The 23,981-nt window shown below is 44.0% G+C and overlaps 2 protein-coding genes across 5 annotated transcripts in view; both read left to right on the forward strand.

The window, feature by feature from the left end:
• The first annotated feature begins 944 nt into the window (after positions 1-944).
• Positions 945-17,392, forward strand: NOBOX (NOBOX oogenesis homeobox). 2 transcript variants are annotated; one of them, XM_033925266.1, is made up of 9 exons: positions 945-1,196; positions 2,637-3,398; positions 5,709-5,815; positions 8,518-8,681; positions 12,921-13,060; positions 14,387-14,630; positions 14,748-15,073; positions 16,788-17,093; positions 17,162-17,392. In XM_033925266.1, exons 1-9 carry the CDS (start codon positions 1,088-1,090, stop codon positions 17,212-17,214), a joined length of 2,211 nt encoding a protein of 736 aa, XP_033781157.1. In that variant the 5' UTR covers positions 945-1,087; the 3' UTR covers positions 17,215-17,392. The 2 variants fall into 2 exon arrangements, with proteins under 2 accessions (XP_033781157.1, XP_033781158.1); XM_033925267.1 differs by having other exon boundaries at positions 947-1,196; positions 17,189-17,392.
• Positions 17,393-17,963: 571 nt separating this feature from the next.
• EPHA1 (EPH receptor A1) overlaps positions 17,964-23,981 on the forward strand; it is a 29,677-nt gene continuing 23,659 nt past the window's right edge. For 2 of the 3 annotated variants that reach the window (XM_033924839.1, XM_033924840.1), the window contains exon 1: positions 17,964-18,137. In XM_033924839.1, coding sequence (XP_033780730.1) covers positions 18,059-18,137 — 79 coding nt within the window. In that variant the 5' untranslated portion in view covers positions 17,964-18,058. The remainder of the gene's footprint in view (positions 18,138-23,981) is intronic. The other variant, XM_033924841.1, reaches the window with a different exon arrangement.

Raw genomic sequence — 23,981 nt, forward strand, 5'->3', positions numbered from 1 at the left:
AACCCAAGTCCAGTTTTATTATCATTTGTACACTGCATTTTAAGGTAATATCAATGCAGTGTGCCGTTGGTACAATATAAAGAGAGAGAAAGAGAAGAAGAAAAAAGGAATGGGAAAAAGAGGAATTAAGTTGTGCAAAGAAAAGTGAAGGGGGAGAAAGGACGAAAAAGGTTAATTCTAGTTCATGTCCAGAGTCTTGTAATGGTTCGTGAAGGCAGTTCCATTCTCAGGATACCCACAATGAATTTGCACAAGATATGTTTGCGTACAATGTAGACAGTGCATGCAAATTAATCTCATGCATATTCATTGAATATCTTGAAAACCAGCTCCTGCTCTAGATCCAACCTGGTGGGGATGGGATCTTAGGTGATGAGGCAAATGGATCCTCAGGTTAGTTGGGTTTTCCGGGTATCCCTAATGAATATGCATATAATGGGGTGATTGACATGCAAATCTCTCATGCATATTCATTAGGGATATCCGGAAAACCCAACTAGCCTGTGGATCCATTTGATTACTCCTGTGAAAAGATATCAGAGGTATCCCCCCAAACATACACTCAAGACCAAACCTAGTTCTGGAGGCAGGTCTTCAAGATACCCATCACGACTAGTGCAGTGGGGGAAATCCTGACTGACTGGGAACCACTCCAGCCCCTCCCAGCGCTCCTCATCATCACAATGCATTAGGTAAATGCGCCTAGATTAGCCACCTAAGGGGCACCAGTTAACTCATCTCGCTGAATGCAATTAAGGACAGCAAGCAGCGCGCGTGCTTTGCGCTTGCTGCGCAGTTTAGCGCGGTCTTGCACCATTTGCCCCGGTGCAAGGCTTTCACGCTGCATTCTCGCTCACTTCGCCTTACTTTTCCGGCCAGGTGACCCAACTCCACCTAATAAGGTGCACCAGAACCAGCAACCCGGGCCGGACCGAACCACTCCTCTGCTGGATGGCGGGGGGGAGGGCGTCCAGAGATCCCAAATCCAAACGTCCTCCTTTGCTGCCCTCCCCTCATAACCCCCCCCCCTACAAAGCAGAAAAAAGTTAGTGCACGCCCTAAAAGTGATCTGCAAAAATACCATTGGATGGGCCCAAAGCCAGCTGTGCCCCGAAAAGTGCAAGAAGTAAAAGCCCAGATTGTCTCCGAAAGCCGAATGGACACAACAAGGAAGGGAGAGAAAGGCCTGCAAATGGGTAACTAATGCCTCCACTTCCCCCAAATCAGGCCAATTAAACCCCAAGAATCCCCCATTAAGGGGAATTGCATTGATGTGGTTGGGCTTATTGACTGTTTATTGCACTTGTTTCCCCCTTTACCAAATGTTTATATGACTTGTTTGGCTGCTGATTAAAGATTTGAACCTGGTTTTCGCTTGTGGAAATGCCTCTCACTCTCATGTGCTTAATTCATGTTTTTTATCTGGTCTGGGTAATTTGCCTTTCTTCTTTTTTTTAGGGGGGGAATTGGTAATTTGATTGATGTTTAAAGGATTCTTGCACACGAGTAGTGGGGGCTGGTCCAGAGCTCTGGCCTTTTATCTTCTGTGCCTGAGAGCGAAGGTCTTAACCCCCAAGTCCTCATGGTGCATCTCAGGAATCTCAAAGTCCCTCCTTGAGGGCCGCAATCCAGTTGGGTTTTCAGGATTTCCCCAAAGAATATGCATTGAAAGCAGTGCATGCACATAGATCTCATGCATATTGATTGGGGATATCCTGAAACCCCGACCTGGCTCCAGCTCTCGAGGACCGGAATTGCCTACCCCTGTGCTAGTGCAACACTGAGACCCTTGCATAACAGCTCTACTAATGCCCCTGAATTCCTACCCATAACCAGTGTTTCTCAACTCGGTCCTGGAGTCCCCCTTGTCAGCCAAGTTTTCAGGATCTCCACCATGAATATGCATAAACTTGATTTGCATACACTGCCTCCATGCTGTGCAAATTTCTTTCATGCATACCCGTGGTAGATATCCTGAAAACCTGACTGGCAAGGAGGATTCCAGGACCGACGTGAGAAACACTGCGGCATAGACTCCAACGGTCCAAAATTATAAGTAAAAATTATTCTTCCCCACATACAAATGAAAGAGCCAGGTCATAGTACACTTCTCCCTCCGTATTTGCTGTGATGGGGGATTAACAGACCCGCAAATCTCTTTTGCGTATGTTATTCGCTGTTTTTTTATTAAAAACCATCGTGAATATGGTGAAACCATGAATATCGTGGTGGGAGCCCTGGCCTGTTCCTGAAGGAGAGGCAAAACATGGCGGAGAAAGTGCCGGGAATCAGCGATTTCTCTATGCAAGCTAATGTCATTTGGGGGAGGAGCCAGCAAGCTAAAAACTGCAAATAATCCAAACCGCGATTGCTGAAACCGCAAATATGGAGGGAGAAGTGTACTGCCCTGCAGCACCCTCCCTTATTCAATTACTGAGAACCCATCACCCCCCGCAACCAGCTCTGCCAAAGCACCTCACTCCTGCCCTACAGCACCCTCTAGTGTTCTTCTACTGAAATCCCCCATCCCACATGTATTTTGATGCACCTGCCACACTGTACACTTGATCTTCCAAGAGTGGTTTTCTAGTTCTTCTCCAAAGCAATATAAACATAATTTCCTGTTACCTTACTAGGTAAAAATGAAGAAAACGATGGGGATGGGAAAGAGAAGGACCTACGGACAGATCGCTTGGCATGCAGTGAACACCTCTCGGATATAGACACACCCGAGGAACACACAGAAGCATCAGATGCAGAATCCAGCGATGGTGGTGGCTGTCTGCCCTCCTTTCATGCAGTGCTCATTGAAACTGATGTGTTGGGGTCGGAAGGGGAACCGGCATTGCTGGGCTCCCAGCAGAGCAATTGCTGCTTTATGGCAGCAGGGGATGAGGGGGGGGCCAGGCCTCCTCAGGGAGATGGTCAAGCCAACTTTGTTACAGTTTGTAGACGGGAGAACCCCAGCTTCTTTGCAGAGGTTGGGCCAGTATCAAGGCCGCTGAAGGCAGGCACTGGAGAATCCTCAGCGGAACAGGAATGTCCTATTCAGGTTTATTATGACTCTGCTGAATTCCAGGAGAAAGGGATGGAAGTGAGTCTGGGGCCCGCCACATCCAAACACAGCGCGAACACCTTCAATCTTGCCCAGTTCCAGCCAGTCAACCTAAAGGTGAGCCCTGGTTTAGGCACACGGAGATCAGCAAGGTGTGCGGCAGCCGCAGCAGCAGCGTCCGCCACATCCAGCCGGCCCTTCCACCTTTCCTCCTTCCTGTGTGGGATCACAAAGCCAGGTCAAGGAGTGGGGAAGGAAGATAAGCAGCAACCACAGGAGGAGGCTGGGGAGCCGGGACAGCTTCAGCCTACCAAAAAGAAGACACGAACTCTGTATAGCACTGGTAAGGACTGGGAGATAATGAGAGTCGCACCATCTTAACAAGGAGATGTATCCAGAATAAGATGCTGGAAAACTAAGTACGTGCGTAGAGCCGAGGGTTTGGTGAGACATATCTTGATTGGGCTCTGCATTAGGAAGCCATTTCTCGCTTTCTATGCATCGGTGGCCTGTGTTGTCAGCCAGTGCAGTGTATCAGCCCTTCTCCCCCTCCTCCTCCTCCAAGTCATTAGGCCAGCATCTGAGATGAGTCGGCCACCACTGTGGGTCCCTTTCACCAAACATAGGGCTAGATTCACAAAGCCCACCAATCAAGTTCCGACCATTAGTGACCCAATTTCCCTCCGACCCGATTCACTAACCTCTGTCTTGATCATCCTCCGATCTGCACATGCAAATGAGGGGGAATGGCATTCAAATGTAGGCAGGCAGCGATTCACACACACAAAAAAAAGCAACACCCACTGGGCTGGCCGATCAGCGAACAAGCGACTGCTGGGGACCAATCGTTCACGTTGTTTCTGACTGCTCTGCCACGAATCTCCTGCTTTCCCCCAAAGCCGCCCTTCTCTGTCCCAAATCGCCTGCTCTCTGCCCCAACTCAAGTCGCGAATCTCCTGCCACCCTGCTCTGCCCCGAATCTCCTGCCCGATTCTCCCCGACTCTCCTGCCTTTCCCCACTGTGCAAGCCCGTGGTTTTAACCTGCAGGTTAAAACCACGGGCTCACGAAAAAGTAGTAAATAGTTTAAAAAAAAAAAAAAAAAGAGTTAAATTTAGCTCTGCCGGGCACGGAGAGCCAGTGCATGCACAGACCATCTACAGATGGTCTGCACATGCGTTGGGATCGTTATAGAGCGATCTGGGCAGGCGGTTGGGACGTGACTCTGATCGCCTCATTTGCATGAGGGCAATTCATGAATCAGCCCCCGGACATGGATTGGATCCCTCACGGATTGGATCCAATCTGTGCCTTTAGTGAATCTAGGACTTAGTGTCTTCAACCCCTTAAACATAGTCCCGGGACCCAAAGCCGCAGGAAGCAGTGAACAGCCAAACAGGCCAGGGGATTTTTCAGGTTGGGAAGCATGCTTGCTAGGTTTAGTGAAAAAGTATGTAATGTGGGAGTTAAAAAAATCCCTTTCCACCCCTATTGATGTGACATGACTAGATGCAGGGCTAACGTACCACTGTAGGTTCCACAGATTTGGGGATTTAACAATGTATTTGAACAGCACGTTTCTAAAACTCAGTCCATGATTTTTTGTTGGTTTTGAACTATGCAATTCATCTCATTCTTCAAGGCACAATTCATTTCCAGTAGCTTATTCTTGACCCAAAACTCACTAATGGGGACCAGTGGCATAATAAGAGGGGGTAGGGGACGGTGTGCCCTGGGCGCTGGCCTCTTCCCTCGTACCTCAGACAAACTTTCCTGTTTTCTTAGACGGACTGTTAATACCTCATACACTTCTTAGATCCCTACGTTTGATTAATCAAAATCTTCTCTCTGTTCCCTCTTTAAAGATCATCGGCACCAGAAATAACGAGATCTTTTTGGTCATCGCACCCCAGTTATGGACCTCACGTCCATCATATCATAGAGAAGAATCTATATTAGATAGGTTCAAGAGTTCCTTGAAAACTTTTCTTTATAAGGATGTATTCGAAAATTAAAACCATCAAATTCGGCTTAACTTATCATTAGAATGCTTAATCAATATGTCCTCTTTTTCTTCAAACCATTGTAATTTTACCCCCTTTCCTCTTGTCTCTGTCATCTGAGTTTGTCCTTGTTCGTATATTTATGACTTCTTTGTTTCCCCCTAATTTTAATTTCTACTTCGCTTTGAAATGTTTTTATAAGCGTTTGTATCGAATTTTAAATGAACTTGAAACTTAATTTTCCCGGCATGAGCAGTATTGCGAACTTCGGGCCTGCGTCAGTGTCGGCTCTCTCTGATGTCTCTTCCGGGTCCCGCGCCTAGGATGTGACGTCAGAGGAAGAGCCGACAACAATGCAGGCTATAAGTTCATGATGCTGCCTGCGCCTGGAATATTAGAAGTAGGGGGGAAGGGGCATTGCAGGGGGGGTCAGGAAGGAGCAGATGGTGGGGGAGGGGTACCACTTGCCCTCGCTAGGCCACTGAATGGGACTAAAAATGGATTGAGTGAATTTTGGAAGTGTTCTTCAATTATGTTGTGCTAGGGGTCCAAAATGCTTGTCTGCCTAGGACACACCCAAGGATTAAGACAGTTCTCCAGAACACTGGGAAGCATCCTCCGTGGTGACACTTTTCTTTCTGCCTCTTTCAGACCAGCTGGAGGAACTAGAGAAAGTGTTCCATGAGGATCACTATCCGGACAGCGAGAGGCGATGTGAGATCGCAGCCAGCGTTGGAGTGACACCACAGAGGATTATGGTCAGTTGAGACATCTACACTGTCTATGGAAAAACCGTTTCTTCAATCGATTAATCATCAAGACCTCAAACACCCAAGACACTACTTTTAATTTTTCATGCCCTTACTGGGGTGAAGTGTTCATCATCGGTTTTGTACAAGGTTTTATTTATATTTTTATATATAAACTTTAATTGTGGTGGACAATTATTATAAAGAAGAGCATGTTAACTTAAAGCCCAATGGCTACCCAGCCGTTTCACTCAGGGGCTATTGCTCTGCTCCAACACACTTTTGTCAGCTTAGATGTTAGAAGTGGTGTGTGAGGAGCACCACAATTAAAGTTTACATATATAAATAGAAAAAAAACCCTGCACTTCACCCCAATAAGGGCGCAAAAAATTAAAAGTAGCGTCTTGGGTGTTTGAGGTCTTGAGCGTTGAGTTTGTTCTCAGTCAGTTGACAGTCGAGACATCTGCCATGTAATTTCTCTAGGGACCCTATGGCTCTGCAGTCACTAGACAGCTTTGGGTCATCGGTGCTAGGCTGTGCTGGCCTACGAATTTATGCTAAACTTAAGGAAGCAGGAGCAGCCCAGCCTGTCTCTGGGAATCTGAAGACTGCTGGTCACAGGGGTTTCGTTAAGGACTCCACATTGGCAATGCCTCCGTATCTGAATGGAAAACTTATGATCCAGTGCTGGGTTATTTGATCTTCCTATATTCCTTAGACTTTACACAAGAATGCAGCAGGTGTGAAAAGGAACTCCAGTCATTTGAGAGAAAAGCACAATATACACAAGGTCACATATATGCGAGCCATTATCTAACATCTCCTAATTCTGAAAGTACCTTTAAGAGTTTCAGTGATGCCTCTTGCAAGGTCTAGAAAGAGCATTGCATAACATAGGTGCTAAGTAGAAGAAAGCCCCTATTCTCATGGATATCCAGTGTCAAGAGGCTGCGTCGCGCTCACTTGAAAGCTCTCTCCCTCTTTGAGCCCTGTTTCTCACTCGTCAGAACTTCACGGGTTTTTTGCAGCAGTTCCTCGCCTGTGGAATTCTCTTCCAGTTACGATTCGTTCTTATGTAAAATTTAGATCATTGGTTGAGGCGCATCTTTTGAGTTTAGCATTTCTGTGAGAATGTTTTGTAAATTATGAACATTATCCTGTTTGCTGGCAACTATTTAAATAAGATTTAAAACATTTATTTTTCTTTGAGATTTGATTATTTAGATTTAATACATTTTTTATATTTTATTTTTCTTCTGTTCTTTCTTTACTTTTCTTCTTTTGCGGTCCTATTTTTAATGGCGTTCTTTTCATTTCCTGTTTTTATATTTTGCACACCATGCTGTTGGCAAACCAAAGTGCAGTTTAAAACTTTTAATAACCATAAACACTGATCTTGAGAGGGAAACCTTAAAGAACTAAATCCAGAGATCCAACCAGTACGAAGGAATCTGAGCACACCTTCTGCTTCCCCTTTTCCCTTTGCTGCAAGTACATACTTTAAACTACTGGGTGGAAGACAATTTTCAGTTCAAACTGCTCCCCACTTTCTTTCAGAGGCTCCAAAGAAAGGCCAATATCATTTAATACTGCCTTAATTCATTTGCAAAGCAGTACTATACTTAAATCATTTACACCTGGATGTACCATTTAAAAAATCTCACTCTTTGGGATGGTTCACCCTTACCATCTCTGCAGTGTGCTCTACTCGCATTCATTTTTGACCTAAAGGACCTCCCAGGTACAGTGCATTCTCGCTATTTGCTAGAAACCCGTGAAGACCAAAAATCCCTGTGAGAAAAAGGGATTAGGTTCCTGTGTGACTCTGCTTATTGTATACTTTTGCTGCCTAACACCATAAAATCATTATTTTGTATACCCTTCTTGTAAAGAACAGCTTGTTCATTACTGTATAGGCTGCATTTTATTAAGAAAAATTAGGTTCTTTATTGCAGATGTATTTAGTGGTCCTTAATTCTAAGGGTTATGTATCTGAACCCGCAAGACGCTGTCAGTCATCTTTTGGACTCTGCCTCCTTCCCAGGGAGCTGCTCCTGCCATCTCATTTTGTACAAAAGCAATCAAGTAGGATGGTTGATGCTTGGAATGTGCTCCCGAGGGAGGTGGTGGAGAGGAAAACGGTGACAGAGTTCAAAAAAGCATGGGATGAACACAGAGGATCTCGATATATATTGAAGAACTAAGGCCAGTACTGGGCAGACTTGCACGGTTTGAGTCCCATATATGGCCATTCATTTGAGGATGGGCTGGGGAGGACTTCAACAGCTGGGATGGTTTAGATGGGCTGAAATGAGCTTTGAAGGAGACTCCAGTAGATGGAACCTAAGCACAGTACTGAGCAGAGCTCTGGGTTTCTGGCTCAGAAATATCTAAGAAAGTCATTACAGATGAAACTGACGTGCCCTTTTAATCAAACAGGAAACGATAATTCTTAAACCATAGTGAACTGGTAAATACTGAAGCTACCATTTTGAGAACAAATTTAAAAGTTCACTTAACAATAGCAACAACAAATACTGTACAAAGATTACAAATTTTACCATAAGACGTTTGAGATAGTTGCACGTGCAAATGATCAGGTTGCTTGTGGCGGTCAGGAGTAAGGATGTAGGCAAAGTGAATGAAAGTTGTAGCTTCAATTCCTAACACTCTCTCTCTCTCGGACTCTTTTTATTTTTTCTTAATTTCAGGTTTGGTTTCAAAACCGCCGAGCAAAATGGCGCAAAGTAGAGAAGACTGCTTTGAAAGGAAACCGGAAGTGCCCGATAACCACTGCCACACTCCCAGTGCCCACAGCTCAGGCACCTTACTCAGCCTTGCCGCTCACAGGGAGTGGGGGAGGTGATAACAGCGGGTGAGTGACTATCTTGTTTCACCCGTGCTCCTGTTTTTTCGTAATTGGAGGGACAGAAATATAAGATGTGTTTTAGTCATTTTGCAGAAAATAATAACACATGGCTATAATCCATACAAATACTAAAACTGAACCCAGACAAAACAAAATTTATACTTCTCGAAAAAACAAAACCCCAACAAGAACAAACGTAGTAATAAACTCAATCATATACCCTGTTCAACCCACCCTCAGACTTCTGGGAGTGATGATAGACAGAAGCAACCACAAATCAACAAAACAGAAATCATTTGCAGTCATGCAAAACTTAAGGCAAATCCCAAAATTTTTATTCATGATATTGTTTACTATGATGGAATAGTTTGAAAAATCTAATAAATATATAACAAAAAGAAGTACAAGGGAAGGGAGTGAGATGCCAATGCCCCAGGTGCCTTTCACTATGCCACTTTGTGGCACAGAGATTGCAAAACGACCCTTGGATAAAGAGTTTGAGCTGACAGTATGTTCCGGTGCTCATGTTTCTCTTCACTATAGAAACAATTAGTAGTTTGATTAGAAAGCGATGTATTTTATTGCAGTCAGGCTCTTAACGTGATGCTGTAGAGCGGTGGCTCTCAAACTTTGTGCCAAGACACAGGCCTTCTTTTACAAAGGCGCTAAGTGTTTTAGCGTGGATTTAGTGCGTGCACTAACCGCTAACATGTCCATAGGATAATAACATGCACGCGTTAGCGTTGAGTGCATGTTTAGCACGCACTAATATTTAAGGCACACTAAAAAAGCTTAGCGCACCTTTGTAAAAGAGGGGGACAGTGGTATGCCCCGAAGAGATTCTGGGTGTGCCATGAGAAATTCCAGAATTTGACTTTAATTTTAAAAATTCCCTTCATAAGTATACATTAGAATAGATGCCATGCACGTCACGTACGGTAGAGTCTGTCATTCATTGATGTGATTGGTCCTTGAAAACTAACGGCAAGTAATTTTATTTTTATTTATTATGCAGTAATGATCCTAACTTGAGCAATAAATCAATTAAGGTGTTGTTACTGTTTGGATCTTCTTATCTTTGCAAATTTGGATTTTCAGCTCTGCCAGAAATTAAATTGAAAAAAATAGATGGTGGATGATGAAATGCATGTTTGCTTGTTGACTATCGAGCCAACTCAATCAATTACCCCATTCAACCCACCCTAAAACTACAAGGAATGACGATAGACAGATGCTGCACCATGCGACCACAAACGATATAGAAATCATTCGCAATTATGAGAAAGCTAAGATAAGTCTGAAAATTCTTCAAGAGAACATAATTCCAACTCATAGTACAATCCCTAATCCGAAGCCTACTAGACTACTGCAACATCCTCTATCTCCCCTGCTCTGCAACAATGACAAACCATTCAAAACACTGCTCTGCGACTTATCTGCTCAATGAGGAAACACGACTACATCACAGAAGCATAAATTGGCTTCCAATTTCGGCAAGAATACAATTTAAATTCTACTGCCTACTATTTAAAACTATAAACGGAGACAGCCTAACCTCAGAACAACCGCCTCGTCCAGGCATAGGAAATCACACTCTATTCATACACCCTCCAATCAAAGAAGTGAAATGGAAAAATCTATATGATGGCCGCAAAACTAGACAGCCAAATCTCCAACCCCAGACTCCAAGAAATCCCTGAAAAAGTCTGAATTCCACAAATTCCTTCCTTCTTCCCACTAACTTCCCGACTCCCCGAAACTACCTGATCTCCTCTCTATTAGTTCCTGGAAATGACCAGATATCATCTTTTCTACTCCACTTTCTATAACTCTTTCTTAACCCGCAAGGTAATGGCGGAATAGAAATCTCTAATGTAATGTAATGCTTTCAATTAATTTGCATTAAAAAAACAAGTTTCCAAGTTTCAAGTTTCCAAGTTTATTAGTTTTTAATAACCCGATCATAAAATGAATATCTGACCGGTTTACAATTATATAATAATTAAAAAAGAATTTAATATAGAATAGAGAGAAATAAAACAAGCACATCCATTGCGTTAATTAGCAATTCTATTCTATCTACTTAGTTTCACCATTGTTACAATTACCCATACATGGCCTAAAGAACTTCAAATTTTATTGCCCGTGAATCTTCCATCACCAATTCACCCAACCACTTTTATGAAGCGAGCTCTCTTCCTTTCCTTCCCCTTCCTCTCACATTCAAACCTTTTTTTTTTCTTTCTCTTCATCACTAATAATGTAACTCTCCCCCTCCTTCCCTCTTCAACCTCACTTTCATGTCTGTCATTGTCAAACGTCCTTAATGTTCACTTCCCCTCTACTCTTTTATTAATTTTACTATCTATAAGCATAATTTTACTTCTATTTTATCTTTTTATTGTAAACCGGCTAGATACCTAATGATGGTCGGTATATTAAAAATCAATAAACTTGAATCAAAAGCATGAACTCTTCTGCAAGGGATACATACAAGACTTGTTAAACAAATAACAGGCATGTTTGTGTGTTGTGATGGGAAGCAGCATGGTATAACGTCCAATCCAATCTTTGGTTTTATATACCGATTCCGCCCTCAAAGGGCTCAACTCGGTTAACAAGATTTCCCTAATCAAGTGGAGAGAGAAAAATAGTCTCTACTCTAACCATTAATTTAAAGCAGGTGAATCTATCAAAGATTTCTGAAAAAAGAATGGTATTTGAGAGTAATCTAATCTCAGATGGAAACTCAATGAGAAGACAAAAGATCGAGTGAAATTGGCTATAGCTTTGATTCTCTTAATAGTAGGAAAGCCAAGTTTGTATTTCTGAATACTTCTTGAGTTAAATGGTGTGCCTGAATAAAAGAAAACAGGAACTAAAGGGAGAAAAAAAACCCATAGAGAATTTTTAAATATCACATAGGGACATTTAAATTGACAGGAAGCCAATGAAGTGTCTTAAAGGGGTGACATGATCATATTTATGCTTACCAAATATCATCAGTTTCAAAAATAAATGACTAACCCATCTAAGCATCCTGAGGCTGAGAAAACATTTTTTTTTGTTACATTACTAACTTGAGAAGAAAGAGAAAGTGAAGAATCCAAGATACAGCCCAGGATTTTAGATGTAAATTCAATTTTCAATAAATCACCTGAAATATTGGGAGTTCTCATGGCCTCTTCTCTTACTTTTAAGGATCAAATAAACTCTCTTGTCAAGAAGTGCTTTATTAGCCTTCAAATGTTGAGGAAGGTCAGAAACCTTTTCCACCAACAACACTCCTCTGTTCTGGTCCAATCTTATCGTATTATCCCGGCTAGATTACTGTAACGCTATCTATCTCGCATAACAAAGACCTGCCTTCAAAGACTCCAACTGATACAAAATACCGCTGCGAAATTAATTTTTGGAAAAAGTAAATTTGACCATGTATCTCCTTTGCTTTTAAACCTTCACTGGCTTCCGGTCTATCTCAGGATTCACTTCAAATGTGCATGTATTACTTTTAAAAATTTTTATGGTATCTTCATCCCTCTTGTCCCTTTATTATGGAATGCTTATAGATTCTCCTATGCAAGAGGCACCCAACAATTCAAACTCTCCCTTCCTTCAGTAAAAGGAATCAAAGGAGTCAAGAATTTCAGTCAATCCTTAGTTTTCAAATTTTCTCAACTATGGAACGAACTTCCTCTTATTTTAAGGAGTCCTGGTCCTTTTCAACTTTTTTGTAAATCTTTAAAAACTATCTTATTTGCCAAACATTTCGGAATCATATTAATATTTTCCAATTGTTACTTTTTTTCAGTATTTTTTTTAGTTACTGTTAACCGAGTCGAGCTTCTTTCTGGCTCAAGACCCCGTATACAAAGCTAAGGTTTAGTTTAGTGTATATACAGTAATACCTTGGAATCCGAACGCCCTAGTACTCGAACAACTTGGAATGCAAACTAAAAATTCAAGCAAATTTTGCCCCAAAATCCAAACTCTGCTTTGGAATATTTGTTAATATTGTACCTTAAATCCAGTGTATTTACTGTTAAAATTTGAGTTTGTGGGACCCAGGAACGGATTAATCCAGCTTCTTTTATTTTCAATGGGAAAAATTATCTTGGAACTCGAACAGGGTTCTGGAACGGATTAAGTTTGTATTCCAAGGTATCGCTGTATATATACAGTATATAAAGTGAGATAAGGAAGAGCATCTCTTGTGATTTAAGTGGCTTGTCTCTTTCTGATTAGACCCACCGTGATGCCAGTTGCTGCCAGTGTTATGCCAGGTATGCAGTCTACCATGCTGAAAATGGAGGCTGGGGGCTATGCCAGCATTTTTGGCCCTTCCTGCACACAGCCTGGTGCGGCTCCGCACATTTCAGCATCAGGTGAGTGCACTGCGGGGAAGGCATCAGCTCAGTCTGCTGTACTTTCCAGTGGGACCCTGACATGGGGCCGTGTTTCGGCACATAACGTCTGCTTCGGGGGTGACAAATACTCTGTCAGATGTGTTGTTCTGTTTTCCTGCGTTTTTACAGCACTAGCCTTGAGCTGGACAGTTTGGGTCTTTTACCTTTCCCTTTGGCACTTTTTGGATGCTATTGGGATTCTTTACATCTGACAGAGAATTTGTCACTCCTGAAGCAGGTCACCGAAAACCCAGCCTCATGTTGATTTGTTTTATTTGTCAGTGCTTTGCCAATAAAAGAGTGTTGTATGTTTTACACTTGAGCAGGAAAGTTCTTGGGCCAACCCTACTTTTGTGTGTGCTTTTACCTCCAAGGTGTGTCCTTACTCCCTGGTGATGTCTCCTCATCACGTAGTCCCCGCAGGGTCATGGTAAAATCCTTCACTGATCTGCTAGTTCAATTCTTGACAGCTCCTGAAATTAACCTGTGCGGGCTGGTGTAGTGGCCAGCGGGCAAGCACAGATCCAGTTTCCTTGTAACCCATTCTATGCAGGACGCTAAGGAGACTGGCCTATGGACAACCTTGCCTGTGCTTTCAGGCTTCAGTGTCACTCAAAAATGTGTTAAGACTTCACTATGACCAACCATCAATTGAGGCTTCATTTTAATCCAGGATATAATAGTGTACATTAGTGTTGGACCTAGAGAAAATTGACTTTAAAAAGATTAAAAAGCATGCTAAGCCTTTACTACACTTGTTAATTAAGGCTTTCTGCGCTGCAGAAGAGAGGTAGTCCTGTACCCCCAACTCTCCTGGCTATTTGTGCAGGATTGTTCTAGGCGATTGGCAGAGCTGGGCCTTGGCATGTCCCTTTGCATTTATAGAGATGAGTTGCTAGAGAATTTGGGGCTGGAAGACTCGTAAGCCAGTAATTTCCAAACCTGTCGAGGGGGAAATCCCAGCAAGGCAGGTTTTCAGGATATCCACAATGAATATTCATGAGATCCATTTGCATACACTGTCTCCTTGGTAGACAAATCTCTCATGCATATTCATTGTGGGTATCCTGAAAACCTGACTGTCTGAGGTTCCCCCACGACAGGTTTGGGAATCCCTGCTCTAGAGAACGAGGACTAAACCAAAATGCTCTTATTAGGCAGTGCCATAGACCACTGTGGGCCTCAGTGGTAACCCTTGAACTTCTCTGTCTCATCGAAACTGAATTCTCCATTTTCCCAAACAACAACAAGGCCTAGATGTATAATAACAGATTTTGAAGCCTATGCATTTTCTGTCTTTTACAGCTGATACTAGAACAGTGCCAGTGGCTCCCTTGGAGATAGGACACATGTCCACACAAGGCCGGGCAGAATATATGCCAGCGTTTCATAGCCCACCCCCTCTTCGTCGGGCCACACTGCCTGTGACTGTGGCATTCAACCCTGGAGGTCACGTCGTGTCTGCAGTACTCCAGGACATGCCTGAGAATGCTAGCACCCCACCCATTCACGATAGTACGGGTGGAGCCTACAGCCTCCAGAACTTGGGGTAGGGGCATCCAACGAGAGAACACCTGCAAATCTAGGATGCATTCTCACAGCTATCACCAGCTCTTCCCATCTTGAGCATAAGGTCACGATATTAATGGATTTTTTTTTTTTCCAGGATGTCGTCTCCCTCCCTCTGCACTTACCAAGATCAGCTTGGAGCAACTGTGAAACTGGGATCCCAGTATTACCACCATAGCAACCAAGGAGGCCCCTTCCAGGTGTCCCAGCATTCCCAGCACACTATGTCTCAGTTCCACCATTTGCCACTTCACTTCCAGCCTGGAGTCAGCTTGACCCCCACACCGCCCAGTGACCCCAGTCCCACCTTTCTCACCCTCTCTAGTAACACTGGAGTCATGACCTATGGGGCAGGTCCAGCCAGAGGATATCTGCAGAGTCACCAGGGCAGTCAGATCCTGCTACAGCAGGGTGGGAATACCGGTAAGGGTAGCTGTGAGACTTTGATGAGAGGAATGGGTGTGTGTGTGAGAGGTTAATATTTACAGCTTGGAAAAGAGACAGCTGAGGGAAGATATGATTGAAGTCTACAAAATCCTGAGTGGAGTACAACAGGTACAAGTGGATCGATTTTTCACTCCGTCAAAAATTACAAAGACTTGATGAAGTTACAGGGAAATACTTTTAAAACCAATAGGAGGAAAGATTTTATCACTCTGGAACGTGTTGCCAGAGGTAGTGGTAAGATCGGATAGTGTAGCTGGTTTTAAGAAAGGTTTGGACAATTTCCTGGAGGAAAAGGCCATAGTCTGTTATTGAGAAAGACACGGGAGAAACCACTGCTTGGCCTGGATCGGTAGCATGGAATGTTGTTACTCTGGGGTTTCCACGTGGAATGTCGCTACTATTGAGATTCCAGAACCTTTGAGATGATTCTGCATAGAATCTCGATACTCTTTGGGGGTTCTAGAATTTTTTGTTACTCTTTGGGATTCTGGAATGTTGCTACTCCTTTGGGTTTTGGCAAGGTACTAGGGACCTGGATTGGCCACCATGAGAACAGGCTACTGGGCTTGATGGACCATTGGTCTGACCCAGTAAGGCTATTCCTATGTACAGATGAGAGAATGTGTGTCCTTATGTGTATAGAGGTAATGTGACCATAGAAAGTACTTTCAAAATTTCAAGATAATTTTTCTGTTTTAAAAGTGGTGCAGTGGTTAGAGCAAAACCAAAGAAAACAACTGTGGAACCGATGATTTTGATGAAGTCTTTATTAGTCAATTGTAGTATACAAGGTACAAACCATAGGCAACACAGTAAAGAAATTGTGGTATAGACCCAACACAGTCCGTGTTTCGGTCAAAAAAGACCGGTCCGGTCCGGTCAAAAAACTGCGGTCCGTAGTTGCTGTCAACCCAATATATGGATTGCTGATAAGCAAAACAGTAAAGCATGTGCCAGCGCGGTAGCCATACAAGCGATAGCCTGGTATACTCCAATTGACTAATAAAGACTTCATCAAGATCATGAGTTCCACCGTTGCTTTCTTTGGTTTTGCTCTCCTGTTTTCCTTGTGGAACTTTCTGGTGGACTGTCGTTTGTTCTCGGCAGTGATTAGAGCTACAGCCTCGGCACCCTGAGGTTGTGGGTTCGAATCCCGCACTGCTCCTTGTGATTCTGGGCAAGCCACTTCATCCCCATTGCCCTAGGCACATTAGATAGCGTGGGAGCCCACCGGGACAGTTAGGGGAAAAAAATGTATTTATTTTAAAAATTTCTATACCGTTTAAAACCAAACGGTTTACATACTTTACACACATAATTTTAAAACAAAAACATGATAAAATAAACATACATGTCTACAAAATAATACCATAGCTTGCATAGATCATGAATAGTTCATCAACTCGGCCAGAGAGGAAAATTATAGGCTAGAGAAAGGCGTCTACAAATAACTGCGTCTTAAGTAGTTTTCTAAACATGCCCTTTTCATGGCAATTTTGTATCTGACCCACCAAGGAGTTCCATATTTTAACTCCTGCACAACAAAAAGTAATTTTAGCAGTCTTAACGAGCCTTGGATTCACAGTCGTCTTCAGTAAAGCTAGATTCTTAGAGTGCAATGATCTTTTTGGTGTATAGCTAAGCGGAATATAAATTAGAAAAAAGAAGAAACTCAATCTCTCTCTTGCAGGGGGCATTGCAACCTTCCAGTCTGTGCCGTGGAATGACATGTATCTGCAGGGACCCCCTTGCAGTAGTTCGCTCTGCCAGCGCACCTTCTACCCCTCAGATACAGTCATGTACCCCCAGCCTACACCCAACCCTCCTCAGCACCCCGGCTATACCCAGCACCCCAGAGCCCCTGTTCCAACTGCCTTTACAGTGCCCCAGCGGCCAGGAGCCCTTCAGGACCCTTTCCCCCCCCAAAAGGGCACCCAGGATTATACAGAGAATCGAGAGACCACCCCTATGAGCCAAGAGAGCAAAACCAGCACCAGTGAGTATCGCAGCCCCCCAAATCTGTTTTCTGACTTGCTATCTATTTCTAAATCATTTGATTTAAAGTGTTGGTTGTATTTTTTTCATTTTCAGGTTTTACACAGGAAGTGAAATCGTAAGAAAACCTGAAAGAGTGACATAGAAGGTTGAAGCGACTTATCATTTGTTCTTGGGAATTTAAAAGAGAAATATATCTTATTTATTTAATATTTACTTTGACTGCCTTCAGTTGCTGGAGCCTGAAAGAGGATTGTGGGATCCATTTTCATAAAGAAAATAAAGAAACATAGAACTGTCTTCCACTGTCTGATTAATGCTCTTCTGAAATCCTGCAAAAGTAGGAGAATCCTGCTCTTCAGTTAACACCATCTTCAATACTCTGAATCTGTGGGTGACCTTTGGACCATCACTTTAACTCTCTTTGCCTCAGTTCTGTGTGTTTTGTTGGGTGTTTTTTGCTTCCCTTTCCCTTCTGGGCTCACAGACTCAGACTGAAAAGGGCAGGGTTTCCCCCGGGTTTAGTACCCTGGATGGCCCCTTTGTTCGTACATCCCTTGCAGGGGCCCAGGCTTCTCCCTGTGCTTTCCTGCTAATCTCTGGTTCTACTAGCTCTGGCTGACTCATCCTGCTTGTCCTAGGAGAAATGAGCTTTCCGGGGCCCTGTAGAAGCCTATTCTTATTAGAAACATGCCTTGCAGTGATTAGACAGCAGGTGGTGCCCTGGCTGTGTGTTGGCTTGGAGAGGCTGCAGAATTGGACTCCGGGCAGAGACACCTTTAATGCAGTCACATATATTCCAGCCAGATAAAAAGTGGGCTGTCTTTTGGCATACCTGCCCCTTTAAGGCAGGTAAGGGCTGTACTCAGCTCCACCTTCCATACACTGCCTGTGTCAGGAGCAGAGAGGTGGAGACAAGAAACTGAGCCTGGGGAGGAAGGAGGGGGGCAAAACCCCCTCCCCAGCATGGATCGTAGATTTCGGGTTGCCTTGGCACTCTTGCTCCTCCAGTGCCTCTGTCTACCCACTCCTGAGAGTAAGGAAGGTAAGAGACGGCTGCGCACCTCCCCCCCCCCCAAAAAAAAAAAAAAGTTTTGAGAAAAAAAGGTAGCGAGAGATGGCTGCTCTCTCAGCCCTAGACGCAAAGATGTTGAAGGTCGGACAGCTCCCCTCATGGCCTAGGGATCAAGAAAGGGCGAGGACAGTTCACCCCTGAAGAATGGGAAGGGAAGGGACAGTGACATGTTCCACACTCCTGAGTGCAAGACATTGCTGATATGGAATGCCGAAGGAGAGTGAGGGAAAGACCTGACAATTGAGGTTGAAACATTTCCCCAGCAAAGTTCTCGTGAAGGCCATCTGGTCCCAGTTGTACTTCTAAATGGGAGGTATAAAGAAATTGGGATATTTGGGTCTGGCCTGCTAGGGGTAGGGGTGGGGGGTGGATTTTCAGGAAGAGAAATAACACATTATATTCCCAGAGTAACAAATTGAGACAAAGTCACTAGGCCATCAGTCTGGATATCAACTGTGCCAATAGTTATTTTTATATCACAGGTAAAATCCTTTCTCTTCATTTTTGATTTTTATAGTGCCACTCACGCTTCTCAAATGTTTACATGCAAATGTTGCAAAAAAGAAAGAAAGAGAATATATTTGTCAAACTTGTGCTTTCTTAGGTAAACTGATCCAGATGAGATCCAGAATCCAAGTGCTCCCTTACAAACACAACCCCCCCCCCCTCCCCTTTGTACTAAGCCACGGTAGAGGTTTCTACTAGAGAATGACACAGGGACAAACTCAATTTCCACGTCCCTGCTCCAGTTCCTGTAAGCTCTGCCTTAACCGCACCAGCCTCGAACACGTATGATTTTAAAGTGTTTGAGGCTTGTACAGATGAGGACGGAGCTTGCAGGAATGACGCCCCGTGTCATTCTCTACCCGGAGCACTAAATGCTTTGATTCTTATAGGAATTCTCTAGTGCAGCTTTAGTAAAAGTAGGGGAAAGATATTAGTATTATCAACACCTTGGCGATGGTGGGAGTACAGGAAAGAAGAATCGTGATTTTCACTTATTTACTCATTCAGTTTCTCCCCTGGGGCCTCAGAATGGTTTATATGAATTTATTCAGGGACTCACAATCTTTCTAATGTACCTGGGACAATGGGGGGGATTAAGTGACTTGCCCAGGGTCACAAGGAACAGCACTACATACCTTTTAGTTTAAGTTAACCCCCCCCCCTTTCTGATTTGTTGAGTTTGGCACATATTTTATATTTTCAAAAAGCTAAACATTTGGACAGTGAGTTTTCTATTGAATGTTAGACAAAAAATAGAAAGATTGTGGGATTTAAAAACCCATATCCATAGTTATCCTTCCTTCCCCCCCCCCCCCAGTTGATTCTATATCTGGTCATTGCCCCTCTTTTTCTCCCCTCAGCAGTTCCTGGAAATCTGGCTACTGGGGAAAGGCTGATGGGATGGGATTTGATATACATATTTCATACAGGTACTGTGGAGGTTTAAATGACATCACAAGGAGCGGTAGTGGGAATCAAACTTGGTACCCTGATTCTCAGGCCTACACTGCTTTTCCCCTCAGCACTTCCTGTTTCTCTGGTCATTGGCCCTCCTCACCCGGCCTCAATAATTCTTGTAGCTTTGGTTATTATTGCTGACCCCTGCTTTTCTCCTCCAGCCTCGGCAGAATCTGTATCTCTGGTTATTGCCTGCTTTTCTTTACCTTTTTTTCCCCTTTCTCTACATCTCTCTGCCGTCATTTCCTAGGTTACATGTCCTATATCATAGATGAGCCTGAATGTCAAGCTGTTGGAGACCGGATGGGGTATTATGCTGACATTTATTGGTTTAGTTATCATCTCCTCCCGCCCCATATCTGGTTCCCCAATCAAAGCCCCTTCTCTTTTGGTCTGACTCCAGCTACAAGATCCGAGACCTTTATTCCCTCTTTTAGGTAGGTAAAGAGAAATTCAGCCAAGGTCGGAGAGGTTTGGGGGTATATGCTGACGGTTCAAAGTCCAGAGTTTGGAGCTTGCAACATCACAGTGGAGTTTCGCCATCCAGACTCCAGTTGTTCTCTGTGACTGAGAAAATGGTTTCTCTCTTCCTTTGCGTGTATATATGCTTCCTATGTGGGTTGAAAGGGGTGATTATTTTTTTTCTGTTATTGCGAACCACTTTGAGGGATCGGAAATGTATTTTGTAGGGATTATCTTCAAATTTTAAAATATAAATGTGTGTGCACACAAACTCATTTATTGAAATTGTTTTCTATCAGGTGGTTTACAAGAACAGCAAAATGCCAGACACCTACAAAGGAAAAGCATCCCCCAGACATCCACACACACACAATGTCGAGTTCTGAACATTGTACATGCATGTGCATCCATAGGATGTTTTTCCTATCTGTATCTGCAGGAGATGCATTCAGGAAGGGCAGTTGTTTTATTCAGGGGTCCTTTTACTAAGCCATGGTATAAAGTGCCCCTTACATGGGGTTTTCCCCAAGGGCTAAGCCCATTTATAACACAGCAGTAAAATGACCATGCACTCACTATTGGAAGGCAATTTTGAAGGCAGACGTGGTTAAAGTGGAAAAAGATTAGGGCTACTGTATGGGCTGCAAAGCAAAACAAAATATGTCTAACCGGTGATAAACAAACAAAGCATGAAAACAACTCTTAAAGTCATCATATACATGATAAACCCGAAATCAGTGTATCTCAAACTGTGGGTCAAGGCACACTAGTGTGCCTCCTGAGATTTCAGGTGTGCCGTGGTACGCTGGGAGGGGGGGGGGGGAGAGAGGCGCTGATGCCAGCTGACTGCCTACAGGACGTGCCTCTTGTGGCGAGAGCCTCGTCCTGTAGGCAATCAGTGGGTGCCAGCACCTAACCTCTCTGGCCCCCCCCCCCCACTGGCAGCTCAGGGCCTGCCTGGAGGGCCTTCACACACACGTGGACATCGACATGATAATGTCATGCATGCGTGTGATGTCATCACAGTGATATCCACGCACTTCCAGGTGCTTCGAGCCACGGCTTGAGAAAGTTTGCAGGACACTTCCCTAAAAGAAATGTATAAATTTTGCACATATTGCAGACGATGTTTCATTTGCATGTGGTGTCAGTGAAATACATCACCATAAGGCACTAGCATGCGGCTATTAAAACCAAATTCACACATGACCATTTACCAACACCTATTTTGAAGGCAGTAAGTCCTGGATTCTATAAACGGTTGCCGATTGCATGTCAAACCCGAGCAATGTACAACTAGCTCTCACCTCCTCTGCCATTCATTCCCAGCTATCCCATCTTCACCCCTCCTCTGCTACTGAGAATCTTCTATGCTTGTCCCAGACCACATAGTAAATGACGGCAGATAAAGACCTATATGGCCATCCAGTCTGCCCATGATTAAATTGAATTGTCTTTTTTCTTTGATATTACTGGGTCATAGAGTGTAGAAGTTCACCAACTATTAGCCTTAGGTACCAACTACGGGACTTGCAGTTGAAACTCCGGCCTATCAAAATGGGAGAAGGGGTAGCACTATACACTAAAGAGGACATCAAAGTTACCAAAATCGCAGATGTTAAGTACACCGGGGAATCCCTCTGGGTGAATTTGGCTAGGGGGAAGGACAAATGCCTGTATCTTGGTGTTATATACAGACCTCCAAGACAACAGGAGGACATGGATATAGAATAGTCGAAGACATTGAGAATATCACTTTGCGTGGAGACACAGTATTGTTAGGAGACTTCAATATGCCAGATGTGGATTGGAACAATCTTTCCACTACGACCAGCGGCAGCAGGAAGCTATTAACCTCTAAAAAGGGAGCGAGACTCAGACAAATGGTATTAGAGCCCACTAGGGATCAGGCGATACGTTGGCCTCCACAACATGATATGGTTCAACCTCAGGAAACGTTTCACTAAGTCAAGTACATCAACCAAGGTCCTCAACTTTAAGGGCACAAACTTCTAAAGCATGGGAGATTTCGTCCATCGGGCACTGCAAAACCATGCCGAAACAGATAATGTAGAGGTAATGTGGTCAACTCTGAAATCAACCTTACACAAAGCAACCAACCGCTATGTCAAATCAGTAAGTAAACGGCGAAGAAACAATAGACCGCAGTGGTTCTCTGCGGAGATCTCAGACCTCATAAAAAAGAAGAAAAGAGCGTTCATCATCTACAAACAATCAGGGAAGCGAGAATCCAAGGAAGACTATCTGGCCAAGTCAAAAGCAGTCAAAACGGCAGTCAGGGAGGCCAAACTCCGAATGGAGGAGAACCTTGCGAAGAACATCAAGAAGGGCGATAAATCCTTCTTCCGGTATATTAGTGACAGAAAAAGAAACACAGATGGGATAGTATGCCTTAGGAAACCCGACAGGAACTATGTAGAATCGGACTCCGACAAAGCCAAACTTTTAAATGAATACTTCTGCTCGGTCTTCACTTGCGAGGTGCCGGGATCCGGCCCTCAGCTGCCGACGAGGGAAAACTCAGAAGACCCGTTTCGAAATTTCGAGTTTAAGCCCAGCAGTGTCTACGAGGAGCTATCAAGACTCAAGGTGAACAAAGCTATGGGACCGGACAAACTACACCCCAGGGTGCTCAGGGAGTTGAGTGACGTCCTGGCAGAACCGTTATCCGCACTCTTCAATCTTTTCCTAAGTACAGGAAGAGTCCCGTTGGATTGGAAAATGGCTAACGTCATTCCACTCCACAAAAAGGGATGCAGGACGGAGGCTGAGAATTATAGACCGGTGAGTCTCACATCGATAGTGAGTAAACTTATGGAAACACTAATCAAACGCCAATTGGATATGATCCTGAACGAGGAGAATCTACAAGATCCCCATCAACATGGTTTTACGAAGGGAAGGTCCTGCCAATCAAATCTGATCAGCTTCTTTGACTGGGTAACAAGAAAGCTGGATATAGGGGAGTCCCCGGACGTCGTGTACTTGGACTTCAGCAAAGCGTTTGATAGCGTCCCACACCGCAGGTTATTGAGCAAGATGGGTTCGATGGGACTGGGTGAAACATTAACTGCATGGGTTAGGGACTGGCTTAGAGGTAGACTTCAGAGGGTAGTGGTAAACGGTACCCTCTCTGATACAACAGAGGTGATCAGCGGAGTGCCCAATCCTATTTAACATCTTCGTAAGAGACTTGGCTGAGGGGCTTCGAGGTAAAATTACATTATTCGCTGATGACGCCAAACTATGCAACATGGTAGGCAACCGCACAACAGATGAAAGAACAGTGCCCGACAAAAGCTCAATGCCCGACAGTATGACGCAGGACCTACTCCTGCTGGAGCATTGGTCAAAGACTTGGCAACTAAGTTTCAATGCCAAAAAATGCAAGGTCATGCACCTTGGCAGCAAAAATCCATGCAGGACTTACACCCTAAATGGTGAGATCCTAGCAAGGACTGTAGCAGAACGTGACTTGGGGGTGATCATTAGCGAAGACATGAAGACTGCCAATCAAGTGGAGAAAGCTTCATCCAGGGCTAGACAAATCATGGGCTGTATTCGTAGAAGTTTCATCAGCCGTAAGCCCGAGGTCATAATGCCCTTGTACAGATCCATGGTGAGACCCCATTTGGAATACTGTGTACAATTCTGGAGGCCGTATTGTCAAAAAGATGTGCGGAGAGTTGAGTCGGTTCAGCGAATGGCCACCAGGATGGTCTCAGGACTCAAGGATCTCCCGTATGAGGAACGACTGGGTAAGTTGCAGCTGTACTCACTCGAGGAACGCAGAGACAGGGGAGACATGACCGAGACGTTCAAATATATCATGGGCCGTATCGAGGTGGAAGAGGATCTCTTTTTTCT

Source organism: Geotrypetes seraphini, chromosome 16 (assembly GCF_902459505.1).
Source record: "Geotrypetes seraphini chromosome 16, aGeoSer1.1, whole genome shotgun sequence".
NCBI classification, from domain to species: domain Eukaryota; kingdom Metazoa; phylum Chordata; class Amphibia; order Gymnophiona; family Dermophiidae; genus Geotrypetes; species Geotrypetes seraphini.